This window comes from Eurypyga helias, unplaced genomic scaffold (assembly GCF_000690775.1).
Source record: "Eurypyga helias isolate BGI_N326 unplaced genomic scaffold, ASM69077v1 scaffold40859, whole genome shotgun sequence".
In the NCBI taxonomy this organism is placed as follows: Eukaryota; Metazoa; Chordata; class Aves; order Eurypygiformes; family Eurypygidae; genus Eurypyga; species Eurypyga helias.
Window position 1 is genome coordinate 1 of NW_010270822.1, and position 12,683 is coordinate 12,683.

Below are 12,683 nucleotides of genomic sequence, written 5' to 3' on the forward strand. Positions count from 1 at the left end.
CCAAACTGTTCTGTGATTCCTTGATATAAAGAAAAAATGGAAACAGTCAAATAATGGTCAAAAAGAAACTTTCCTTTTAAATTCAGGTTATCCAGGTTCTCTTCTTCCTTTTTCTGAAACTTTTGGTGTTAGCTGGTGCTTGCTGGGACTTGCTGAACTACAACAAAACACTGCAGACGTGTAACCTGAGTTAACAGAGCGTTAGCGTGTGAGACTTACCCGTGCTCCTTCCTTCTTCACCTTCAGTCCCCAAGTGGAGTTACCTCCGTATCTGGAGAGAATCAAGCAGCAAGCCAACGAAGCCTTCGCATGCCAGCTGTGGACACAAGCCATCCAGCTCTACAGCAAAGCTGTCCAGAAGGCCCCCAACAACGCCATGCTGTATGGAAACAGAGCGGCCGCCTACATGAAGCGCAAGTGGTAAGGAGAGCTCAGTGGCACGGGCACCGCTGGTGCCTGACCTCTGCGTACCAGGACACCTTGTTGTCCATAGTGAGGCACTTGGATTCCCTCTGCTGAGCAGGGCTGGGGTTGTTGGATCAAACCCTAAGTGCACAGAACAGTGGGATCGCACAGCAGCATGTGTGGGAGAAATTGTGGCCGAAGATACCGCACAGGCAAGCGCAGCTGGTGGCAGCTCATCGTTTTGCCTGCTGGCATGCTGAGTAACGTTCTGTTCCTTTCCTCTTTCAAAAGAAACTAAAAATCCACTTCTGAGTAACAGCATTATGAGCGTCTCCAAAGGTGTTTGATAGTTCTGATCTGCATTAGAGTACGTCTCTAATCTGTTGTCAACAGATGAGGTAATGGTTCCTATGCTTTGTAGCTGCGTATCCTGTGAGGTAAGGTTGTCGTAGGATGGCCTGGTGTTGCTTTGGTTGCTGCTTTATCCAAGGAACTAGTACTGCAGATAGTCAGATGTGACTTGGTGATTCCTATGTTACCCCAGCTAACCCGCCTTCCCCTTGACTGGAAACAAACCTCTCCGAGGGATCCGGGGAGGTGGTGAGTGGTGCCTCGGAGTCTGAGGGTGGATCTCTCTTGGTTGTTGCAAAATATGCCGTTAGGCTCCGCAGTAGGTAATGCCTTCTCTGACCAACAGCCAGAGCTGCGTCCGCAAGACGCAGCGGGGTTATGTTAGTATCTGTCCCCTTGAGCAGAGTAAAACTGAGCAGCATGACTTGCCGTTAACATATTTAAAATAGCTGTGGTCCTTCATCTACATGTGCTTTGTGAGGATATCCTTCTCCTCTCCCTGCTGAAATCCTCAATATGAATTCCTCCATCTTCTTGCCAAGATAAAGAGCAGCCAGCAGTTGTTGTGACTGTTGGTAACCGGCCTACTGGCTGTTTTGTAACAGGAGAGATTTGGGAGCTGCCTCAAAAAAAAGCCCTCAGTGTTCAGAGGGAGAAGAACAATAGGTTGGGATTAAGGAATGGAAGATAGAAGCTGAGCGGTGCTGATCTCATGAATGACATTTTTCTTATAGGGATGGTTTTTCCCGAAGGATGTTGGCAGGTTTGAACCTTTCTGCGTGTCAGCTACTGCTTTGCTACGGTTTTGGGTAGCAAGAAGACGTGAACGATGGGTTTCTGTGGCATGTGGTGAAATAGTACTGTGCTGGTGCCTTCTCCAGCGCAGAAGAGACGGGGCACTTCGCTGCTGGGGAGAGCTGCTGCTGTATGGCAGAGGGTGTCTGCGATGTCGCTGAGGAGGAGGGCGCAGGCACAGTCGCCCACGCTGTGTGTCTCTACGGTGTCCTTTGCATTGGGAGCAGGAACAGCTGTAGGCCACCCTGCGAAATACTGCAGGTCTGGCTTTGGCCTCGTTCTCGGAATAACAGAGAGATCTAGAAAAAAAGGAAGGGCTGTAATTTCCTCAGCTCCCCTTGCTCATCTCCCTTAAGATACCGCTCGTACTCTGCAGCACTTCTAAGGCTCTCCTGTTAAAATTTCCTCTAAGAGCCAACAGCATCACTCTCCAGATTGCTTTTAGCGGGCTGGGGTGACAGCACTTCCCTGATTTCTACTTAGAGCATTTTTGCAGAGGCTGAGTCAAGCCTGTGAGAATGGGAGAGGTCAGTGCCTGCTTTACATCTCGACGTGTACGTTTTCGCACCGGTCTGTTGGGCTGTCTGACACTGATAGTTGAAGGGGTTTTTGAGGGTGGCAAAGCAGCTTAATAGCCCCATCCGCTCAGAAAATGCGAAACGCCCATCTGCCATCACTGCAGGCAACTTGCATTCCCTCTTTCTTTGAATAAACGTGGCCTGATGCTGCGCATCTAGCCTCCTGGATTAACACAGCCACAGCGCTGCAAAGGCAGCCCTCAGGAACCGGGATTCTTCTGCTCCGCTGCAGATCTCGCGGACAAGGCGCTCCACCTCCTGTGCCGTGCCAGCAGGCTGTAGTGTGTGGCCAGTATCCACCTAGACGGGAGGGAGCAATAGGGTGAATGGTTTCCAGAGCGTGCTTGTGGCACTGAGTAGGCGTTGCTTAGCATGGAACCCAAAGATCTGGAGCTCCCTGTAACGAGTAGAGACGCAGGGTCACCTCTTCCCTGGCAAAGGCTCCGTGTCTTCTAAAAGTGTCACCCTGTGGAAGGTGTAGGGCAATTCACCCCCTTCCCCTTGGGACTGTTTCAGACTTTGGTAGGTGCAAAACATCGTTATTATTAGCATTATTATTATTATTAGCCATCATACGAAGAAATTCTTCCCGCAGAGGGTAGGAAGGCACTGGGACAGGTTGCCCAGAGAAGCTGTGGATGCCCCATCCGTGGCAGTGTCCAAGGCCAGGCTGGATGAGGCTTGGAGCAACCTGGTCTGGTGGAAGGTGTCCCTGCCCATGGCAGGGGGTGGGGCTGGGTGGGCTTTAAGGTCCCTTCAACCCAAATCGTTGGGATATAGAGACTTGTGGTCCCTCAAAATGATTTAGAGTCGATGCTGGTACACCAGGCCTGTCAGCCCTCGCTGACTTCTCAGCCTGTGTCAGTCTGAACTGAATACCAGCATGCAAGGCTCATCAAATCCTTCCTGCTTCCAGAGCACACACAGAGGCATTCTTATTCCCACAGCTGTGGAGCTTAGGGAAATCATGTCGTGTCCAGTAACTGTAAATAGGATATAAATATCCATTCTGATGTCAGTCTTATTTCTAAAACTTTAACATTTTTCCTATAAAGGTGGGAAAAAGCCATTGCTTCAGACCTGTGTCCATCAGTGCTATGAAGTGTGGCAGTTCTGCAGCTCCTTTGAGGGCTACAAGTGGCTGTGGGCAGGGCAGTGTGCTGCCACGCTGTGCGTCCACAAAGGGGCACGCGTGAGCTGCCGTGCTCCGAGGAGGCCCTGCTGCCTGGCAGGAGAGGCCTTGTGTCTGCTTGGCCAGAGGGCTTGTGCATCCTCCATCTTCAAAGGACTTCCCTAAATGTGCTCTCTCAGGGAGCTCTGCTCTGTCGGATTTAAAATGGCAGGTCAGGGCTTGCTGGGCTTCCCTGCGCGGTCACGTTACAGGGCTGCCTGTGTACGTGTGGGGCTGCGTTCGAGAAGCCGGGCTTGGTCAGATGGTGCCCCTGGGACGCAGCAAATGCTGTTAGTACATGAGCTTGTGGGGTGTCTTCTGGCAGAGAGAGAGTGGAGAAACAACAAGCTTTGGAGTGAAATGGGGGCTGGGAAATGACAGTGGGAAATGCATGCTGTTGCTGCTGGGGCTGTCTAATCCACCCCTCCCTTTTCTTAGGGATGGGGACCATTACGATGCTTTAAGAGACTGCTTGAAGGCCATCTCCTTGAATCCATGTCATCTGAAGGCCCATTTCCGACTTGCCCGCTGTCTCTTTGAACTCAAGTACGTGGCAGAAGCACTGGAGTGTCTGGATGACTTTAAAGGGAAGTTCCCCGAACAAGCACATAGCAGTGCCTGCGATGCACTAGACAGAGACATCAATGCAGCCCTCTTCTCCAAGAGCGATAACGGTGAGTGCTGGTGTTCGCTGTGGTTCTTCAAGGTTATACTAAAATCTAATGATTGGACAAGGAATTTTCTCCTTAAACTGCCCCTCTGAAGTAAAGCTCCATCTTCTGAGAGAGATTGATTGTTACCGTGCACAAAAACTGGCCTGAGCCTGTTCTTTCCTTGCGCCTGGCCCTGGTTTGCTCTTGAGCGAGAGCATGATAAAAAGAGCCTGATGTCCCCGGGAGATAATCTGAAGGAAGCTGGTGCTTTAGGCCCTGCTCCCTCCTAGAATTGTCCTTGGCTCTTCTCTAAAGCTGGTGGGGTCTCCTAGAGTGCTTTCTGTTCGCTGAGAACACATTCCTTCCCAAATCGTGATGAGGGAAATCTGTTGTCTTTCCAGCTGAAGACAAGAAAGGAGGTGGCCCCATCCGGCTGCGAGCCACAGGCCGCAAGGATTCCATCTCCGAGGATGAGATGGTGCTGAGGGAGCGCAGCTACGACTACAAATTCCGATATTGTGGCCACTGTAACACTACTACAGACATCAAAGAGGCCAATTTCTTTGGCAGGTATGTGGGCAGAGCATAATAGGGATGCAGGGCAGGAGCGTGAGCAGCAGCAGAATGCTCTCTTCCGTCAGATAAAGCCTCACGCGTAGCCCCGTGTGACTGTTCTTAAAATGACGTTGACACTGGCTTGCAGGGTTGAAAAAGATGACAGAAGCCTTCCTCCTCGTGTGGCTGCGTGAATAGCTGCTTCAGTAGCAGATCCACAGAGGACCCTGGGCTAGTGTTTCAGAAAAGCCATTTGGGATTGAAAGCGCGATTCCTGGGGTTGGAGGGAACCAACGCAGAAAGCTTTATCTGGATCCGTAAGCGTGAGGGGTAGCAGCCTGCTGATTATAGAAGCCAACTGAGATTGTGGTGTCTGCTGGAGACTAGCTCTGGCTCTGAGTCAAACTGGGATCTCCAGTCTCTGCTCCTCTCACCCTAGCAACGCGCAGTACATAGTCAGTGGGTCAGACGACGGCTCCTTCTTCATCTGGGAGAAAGAAACCACCAACCTTGTTAGAGTGCTGCAGGGAGACGAGTCGATTGTGAATTGTCTCCAGCCTCATCCCAGTTACTGCTTCTTGGCTACCAGCGGCATTGACCCCGTTGTACGACTGTGGAACCCCAGGCCAGAGGTGAGAGCCGCAGCCGTGGTGTTGCGAGATGGGACACATACTGGTCGTCGGCATCTCGTGACAGTTGCAGCAGCAGGAACAGCCCCTCTGGTCCCCGTGCTGTCTGGCTGAGTTCCCTCCCTTCTTGTCTTGCAGAGTGAAACCCTTAATGGCCGTGTGGTGGTAGACATGGAAGGCGCTTCCCAAGCCAACCAGAGGCGAATGAACGCAGACCCGCTGGAGGTGATGTTGCTGAATATGGGGTACCGGATTACAGGACTGACCAGTGGTGGGGCTGGAGGTTCAGATGACGAAGACAGCTCAGAGGGGCAAGTCCAGTGCCGGCCCAGCTAAAACAGAACTGCCTCTCCTTCCTCTAATTGTTTGGCTGAAAGGGAACCTAGTTTCCTTGGTCCTGAACTTTCTCTGATGAATGACTGCACTGTTTCGCACTATGCACAGAGTAGGACAAGCTGGCAGGGGCAGGAGCGGCCGTCTCTTTAAACCATCGCCACCACCTCCTCCTCCTCCCGTCAGGCTACTGAGCAGCAGGGCAGTGCAGTCCGCTGTTTGCCTTTAGTGGAATTTAGTCCCAATGGGGGTCTTTGGGTTGTCTGTAAGCAGTGTAAGCTGGTGGGGTTTTATCCCCAGAGCTGCTGTATGATCTGGTACAGGGGGATGTTGCCTGCATTCGTGCATTTGCGGAGGGGATGTTAAGTTCCTGAATAAAATACAAACCTAGGGCAGGGGTGATGGAATGAATTTACTGCAGTGATCTTGGTCTTGAAAGCTTGACTCTGTTTTTGTGCTACCAGCCTGTCTAGAGGCCCCTGGTTTAGGGTTGTTGGCCCTGAAGCACCTGGTTTGTCCCGTAACATCTTTCTCCTGGCTTCCATCTCTAACACGTCGTCACCAGATGTAGCTGTGTTGTATTAAGGACTGGATATTGCCTGTCTCGTCCCTTGGCATCTGTCTTGGTTGATGAATTGGTGAGGGCACTGAGTATGTGCAGCTCAGCAGGGCAGGACGTGCTTGCCTAGCTGATGCTTTCTGCTGTGGTCTCTGAACCCGTGGAGAAAGGCGACAGCAACGGGAGCAGGTTTGACCAGAGGCCTAGGACTCACGTAGCTAAAGCTGCTGAGGAAAGGGGCTGGTAACAGCACTCTTTCTGACCTTCTCTCTGTTGCCCAGAACGTGTGTAGCTGTATTCACCACCTCCTCTCCACGTCATCTCCGCTGGAGCTGAGAACGTTCCCACTGTGCGTGTGTTGCACCTAATGTTTTGAGCTTTTAGAGAGCAGCAATTTTGTGCAGTCAGCTGCTCTGTCTTGCCCAAGGTGGGCCTTCTCCACCTCGCTGTTGGTGTAACATCTGATGGATTAGTCGTCTTCTCAGGAACCCTCCTTCCTCTTCCCGCTCTCCACACACAGACTCTGGCTGCAAAGCCGGGGAGGAAACCTAGAAATGCAGCACTCTACTTCCATTCCTTCCCCTCTCGTGTAACACGCAGCCCTGTTCTTCCCTCTCGTGGTTGCCAAACACTAAATATCAAACAGATCTTACGCAGCTGTGCTACAACCGAACCCGAAGAGGTTGGTTTTTTTCTAGGACTATCAACTAAGACCAAAGAGCCCCTGGAGATCTTAACTGCTCTGCACTGTCTCGTATCTCTTACTGCGGAAGGTCTGAACATGCTAGTCTTGGTCCCAGGGGTGTGCGATGCGTGTCTGGGAGTGCGTGCGCATGTGTGTGTGCTGCGTTAGGGCCGTTCTTCCATGTGGTGCAATCCCTGGTCTTCCTGTTCCTGCTGGGGAAAGATGAGAAGCCTCCCTTTTCTTTCTCTGGCTGCTTCTGGCTGCCAGGCGTTGATGAGCGAGACTGCGCGCTGCTGGCTAATCAACGTTGCTGGCTTCCTCTCCCTTCCAGAACGGTCTTTGCGAGATGAGTGAGCCTTGTGCAGGAGGGAGAGAGGTCACAGAGGCTCGTAGCTGGCAGCATCTCTCCAAGGACACCGTTCCCTGCGTAGCGAGATCCCTCCCTCCCTTGTAATTGCAGTGGAGCTACCTGGGACCTGCTCTCGGCCCCTCAAAGGTGTCTTTCTTCTCCTTCCCGTGCGGGTGAAACCGAGCCTTAGCAAACCCGGGTTTGGGGCAGTATGCCAGACAGGACTGGCCGCCCTCGCGCCCTGCCGAGCTGTGATGGCAGAGCGGCCCTCTGTCTCCTGCCGAAGCAGAGCTCTCCTGGGACCATCAGGCACTTTGCAGTACCAGTGCCGTGGATGCGGGTGCTCCGTTTGCCTGGTCGGTTGTGCACAAGCTCCCCTACCCCAGGTGTACCCTGGCTCTTCAACACCCAGAGGCAACAGAAAATTCTCCTCACTTGGGTGGCGTTTTGTCATGGTCTGGCCTTTCCTCTTTTTGCTTAAGGCTTTCCTACTAGAAGCATCCTCTTTTTTTTTTTTTCTTTTTTTTTCCCTCCTCCTCCTCCCACTCAAACTTTTTTTTTCAGCTTTCAGTAGACAATGTCTGCAGACTTTGATTTGGTTTTTTTTTTTTAAGACTCGGCGACTGAGATGGAAAGCGTTGAAAAGAACAGACCTCTCCCTCCCCATTCACCTTTTGCTGTGGCAGCTATTTTTTGTTGGGTTTTACCCTTGGTGAGACAGTGCAGCTCTTCTACCTGCCAGTTGCAGTGCGAAAGCTCCAAGATTCCCTGCCTCTGCAGTGGATTGCTTTTTTTTTTTTTTTTTAATGGCTGCTTTAGTTAAAAATATAAATAATAATGGGGAGAGAAGGGGAGAGAAAAATCTTTCTGCCTCTAGCCCCTTTTCCCCTCTTTGCGGGCAGATTACCTGCTTTGTTGCTTGTTAATGAGGAATTTGTATTTATTGGTGAAGGAAAAAACCATGCTGGGGAAGTAGGGAGAAGATGCTGCTTTATTGACCTCTGCTGTTTACTTCACCCTCCTCTTTGGGAAAGCTTCTTCCTGCTCTTTCTGGTTAACTCTTTCCAGCCTGGGTTATGCAGGGATGCCTCTATTTTTGTATTCTAGCCATGGGCTCGCCGTTAGGAGACTCTAGGATTCTCTTGGCGTCGCAGTGACCATCGCTTCTCGCTTTTTCAAGCACTAAAGATGATCATCTCGTAAACTTTGCCTGTGCAGTTGTAGAGGTAACACACAAGCCTTACTGCCCTCGTGAGAAGGAGCAGAAAACTTGTTTCTCTGGTCCCTGGAAGAGAAAGGGTTAAGCAATTAAAACAATTCTTTGTTCTAGTTCTTTCTTGGTGTCATTTTGTTTGGGGGATTGTGCTGGCTTTGTTCTACCTTTCTTCTCCGTGGAGGTGGACACGGGTGGGCGGAGGGCGGCCTGCTTGGGCTGGATGTTGTCTGTTCCACAGTCCTGCTTCATGGGGAAGAGAGGCTGCAGGAAACTTGAGTGGGAAGGGGTCTGGGGAGCACGAAACACGGCTGGTAAGCTGTGGTGGCTACCGAGTTAGTGCTGAAGGTGGTTTTTCCAGGTGTGGGAGCTGAGATCTGTCGGTGGAGCCAGGGCCGGGGCTGTGCTCGGGAGCAGAGTCCACCTCCGGCGTGGTTTAGAGCTGAAGCTGCAAACTGGGGTGAGGATGAGAACGGCTGCTGGGGGCTTGCTGGGGAGAAGTGATGCACAGAATGATGGATGATGCTGTAATGGAGTTAGTTTCTCTGAATCAGGTTTTGTCAGGGTGGGGGGTAAAATTGATGAAATCCTTGTTGGGTCCCTGCTGAGCCCAAGAGTTAGAGGTGAGCGAGGGGGAGGCAAAAAGCCGGGTGAGGAAAACAGCCCATCCTCGCCTTTCAGCTCTTCTTAAATAGCCTCTTGCCCTGAGAAGCAGAGCTCGGGTGACTTAGGCTGTGGGGCAGAGCCAAGGTCACCTGCCCGAGTCACCGTGTTACTGACTGATCCGAGACATTTCCGCTGTCGGAAACAGCGCGCTTACTGCCTTAAAGTGCCTCACGCTCAGCGGGGTGTGTTGGACATCGCTGTTCAGACCCAGAGAGAGTCCCTTGCTAAAGGATACCGCAAACTCGCTTTCTCCTCTGGGCTCCTGCTGCAAAACCTCCCAAATACTTTCCTGCCCTCCAGCCTGCAGAATGCCAGGCCTTAAGTAAGAGGTGGAAAACCAGTCCGCTATTTTCAGAATCCATTTGAATTCTCCTCTTAAAAATTCCCACTGGATGCCTTTCAGCTGGAGACCTTCTGAGGCCTCTTCATTTCAAATCCTGTCTGATATAAATTATTGCTTTAAAAGATGGCTCTGCTCAACGAAAGCAGTGTGCATCCACCGTTGGAATTGTGGCAATCCGCTAATTCGGACAGATCTTGGACTGGTTGGAGAAAGAGGAAGATGGAAGGGGAAGCTGAGTGGTTGAGTTGTGGGTGGAAATGGCAAGAAGGCCTGAGAGAATGAGTTGTATTTGTAATTTGGGTAAGGGGATTGGGTTGAGAAGCCATGGGCTTTTGGATGTAGGGGAGGGGAGCGATCCCAGCCCTATGGATGAGTTCACTTTTCTCCAGTGTAACTGCTCACAGTGCCCGGAACAAGCCTGCCAAGGGCTCAAGATGGCTCCTGTCTCTGAGCAAAATGGGAGCAGGATGTCAGAGGCTGACTGCTGTTGCAGCGAGGAATTCGGTCTCGTGCTCCTCGTAGCAGGTTCAGGCCTTGCTGCTGAAGCAGGGCTGATGGGGACCCCCTCCGGGGCTGGCGAGGAGGGAAGGTTGGGCCCGTTTGTGGGTTTTCAACTGCGAAATCAGCATGACCTGCACTCTGAGCGCTCCCACCTTCTGCCCCTCGTCCCTGAGAAAACTGGTGGCTTTTCCTTTAAACATAAAAGTTGCCCTGTGGCTTGGCTGTGTCGGTGGGAGAGAGAGAAGAGAATGAAATGCAGCTTTCAAGTGACAGGGAAGCAGCAAAGACCTGAAGGTTAAAGCTGAGGGGTGAGGTGGCTTAGGGGCGTGCTTTTGGGGTGGGTGGCTGAGCCTGCGTCTGTTCTCACCCTGGTGAGTAGCACCATCATCAATACGGAGGAGAGTGACGTTTTTGGTTCACGCTGAGCGATTAGAGGCTGTCAGATTGCAGCAGGCACAGACCACGGGAAGGGAACAACAAAAAACGCAAAGCAACCCACCCCAGCATCACCTCCCGGGCGGGGGAAGGACGCCTCGGTGTCCTCCATCAGCCTGTGCCTGGGTGACATTTTAAACAGACTCCTGCACGCGGTGTCGCCGGCTGCTGCCTCGGTTGTCAATGTCAGAAGGGGGAGGGGATCTCTTCCTTGAGTGGTTTGGTTCTGGCAGCCCCTGTAATGTTTGAGCTGTCACAACAGGGAAGGTTCCCAAGGAAGCCGCTTACTGAACGAGAGCTGGCTGGGTGCCTGCTTCTTTCAGGCTCAGAGATGAGCCAGGGTAGAAAGGGGAGGTAACCGAATCCCTTCCAGGCCGAGCTCCGGCTAGAGCCATGGCGGCGTGCGCTTGGACAAACCCAAACCGGCGTGCGGCCCAGTCCGCTCCCTCCCGGCGCGGCCAGGTTCTCCTCAGGGAAGGGCTCCGCGTCGCCGGGGTGCGAGGGATGCAGCGAGCAAGCAGAATGTTGTCCCGAGGATGTGTTGGGCCGACGGGAGGTAGAGCGGCTTCCTTGCGGACAGCGGGAGCGAGGAGCCGTCGGTGGCAAGTCTCTGGCAGAAGTGGGAGTAAAACCTTTTGTTTCTCGTCAGATGGGAGATTGCAAACCCAGTGATGGCAGTATTCCTGCTCTCTACATCGATCCAGTATTGTCGTCAGGCGAGATAGCTGCAATAAAAAGCCTGGCCTTTAATTTTATGCATGGAGAACTTCTTACCTGCTCTCTCCCCGCCCGGTTCCCCCCCCCTGCAGTTTCTTTTCCAACTGCAGCTATTTTTCCCTGCTGACTTCAGGTGTTTTGTATTCTGCTTAGATCAATAGCAGTAGAACAGCAGCAGCTTTCCTGTTGTCACTGGGAAGACCCTGCTGTCAGCTACAGCTCACCTGTTTTCTGCCAGTGCGGTGCTGGGGCTGGAGAGCCCTTCTGCTTGCCTGACAAACACAAAAGAAAGCTGTGCAGTACAGGATTGCTGTATTGATTGATTTTTTTTGTTTTGTTTTTTTTTTTAATCCAGCCTGGGGAAAACGGTGTTCTTCCCATGCTCCAGCAGCTGGCTTTGCCTTCCTGCGCTTGGTTTAAGAGGGAATAAAACCGTGCTGTCTGAAATGCCCCCCGCCCAGGCAGCACCGCGGGAAAGCGCGTCCTGCCGAGGCTGTCGGCATCGTCCGCGCGCCGTGGCCATGCCAAGGGAGCTGGTCCCTGGTGATATGCTGCTTAGCAGCCTCCGAGACACAAGCAGGAAGAGCAAATCCGTTCCCTAATCCGACAAACGCGCCAGGACCACGTTAGCTGATGTGAACGTTGGCCCCTATCCATAGATTTTAACAATATCCGATGTTGATGTTAGCCTGGAGCAAATCAATGCAAGCATTTTTCCTTCATCGAACAAGAAGTGTTCACTGAAACACACACAACCTTTGTGTGCATCTTCCGTCCCAAGTGCCAAAATAGGAAGTGTCTGTTAGAAACCAAAGCACCAGGCTTTGCCCTCCAGCGTGTGCAACCGGAGGATTTTTTGTGTGAATTCCCTCACCCTCACGCTCCGAGGAGGATGGTCTCAGGCTCTCGATCAACTCTGACGCAGCGATGGGTCGTGCTGAGACGATGCCTGCGCTGCAGTTTGGCGTGAGCCGCTCGGCGTGGTGGATGGCTCTGCTTCCATCCAGGTGCCAGCCCTCCCTCTCAGAGGGGCCGGCCTAAAACGTGGTCTAGACTAGGAAATAAGGTGGGATGTTAGATGATCTCTTGAGGGCTCGGTAGAGGCGAGGAAATGTAGTCTTCAGTGCGTTACTAAGCTAGTTGTGTTGAAGCCTGAGTACTCACGTGGCGGGTTAGCGTGGATGGAGGGCGGGTAGGCCACCTCTAAACTAGACTGTTAGCCGATGCTTTCTACTGCCATACCGGCAACCCCAAATCCGTGTCCCCTCTGACCTGCCTCTGCTGGGGGTAGAGGTTACTCATCTCCTGGGTTTTCAGGCTGGAAGCTTCACTCGTGTAAAATTCAGCGAGCGTCTAAGTGCTGTTCTGTCCGCAGAACGGAGAATACGTTGATAAATGTGGAAGGTTGGACTTGGCTTAATTACTGAGCGAAGCCAGGTAATGGAAAGCAGAATGCATGAAGGAGAGATAAGAAAAGTGATGGAGGAGTGAAAGAAGCAGGGCTGTTATGGGGAAGCTGTAAGTTTGTGATGACTGTTGGGAATGGGGCTCTGGCGCTTACCAGGATTTGCTAATAACAAAAGCCAGCACCTTCTGTGAGCTTAGTTCTGCATTGCCGCCGCTCGGCGTGCTGGAGCTGCGCGGGAGGAGGAACCCCACCACGGGCAGGAAGGGGCCAAGACTGTTTTATTAGCAAAACCCCTCGGCATCGTGCTGTGTCACACCACAGACTCTGCTGGAGAGCT

At 52.3% G+C, this 12,683-nt stretch overlaps 1 protein-coding gene across 1 annotated transcript; it reads left to right on the forward strand.

The window, feature by feature from the left end:
* Nucleotides 1-246: 246 nt before the first annotated feature.
* On the forward strand, nucleotides 247-5,881 carry LOC104514817 (WD and tetratricopeptide repeats protein 1-like; the record flags this gene model as incomplete). The annotated part of the gene is made up of 5 exons (XM_010158594.1): nucleotides 247-420; nucleotides 3,739-3,974; nucleotides 4,355-4,523; nucleotides 4,948-5,140; nucleotides 5,276-5,881. Coding segments are annotated over 5 exons (970 nt in total), but the record flags the coding sequence as incomplete, so codon positions are not given.
* Nucleotides 5,882-12,683: the final 6,802 nt, after the last annotated feature.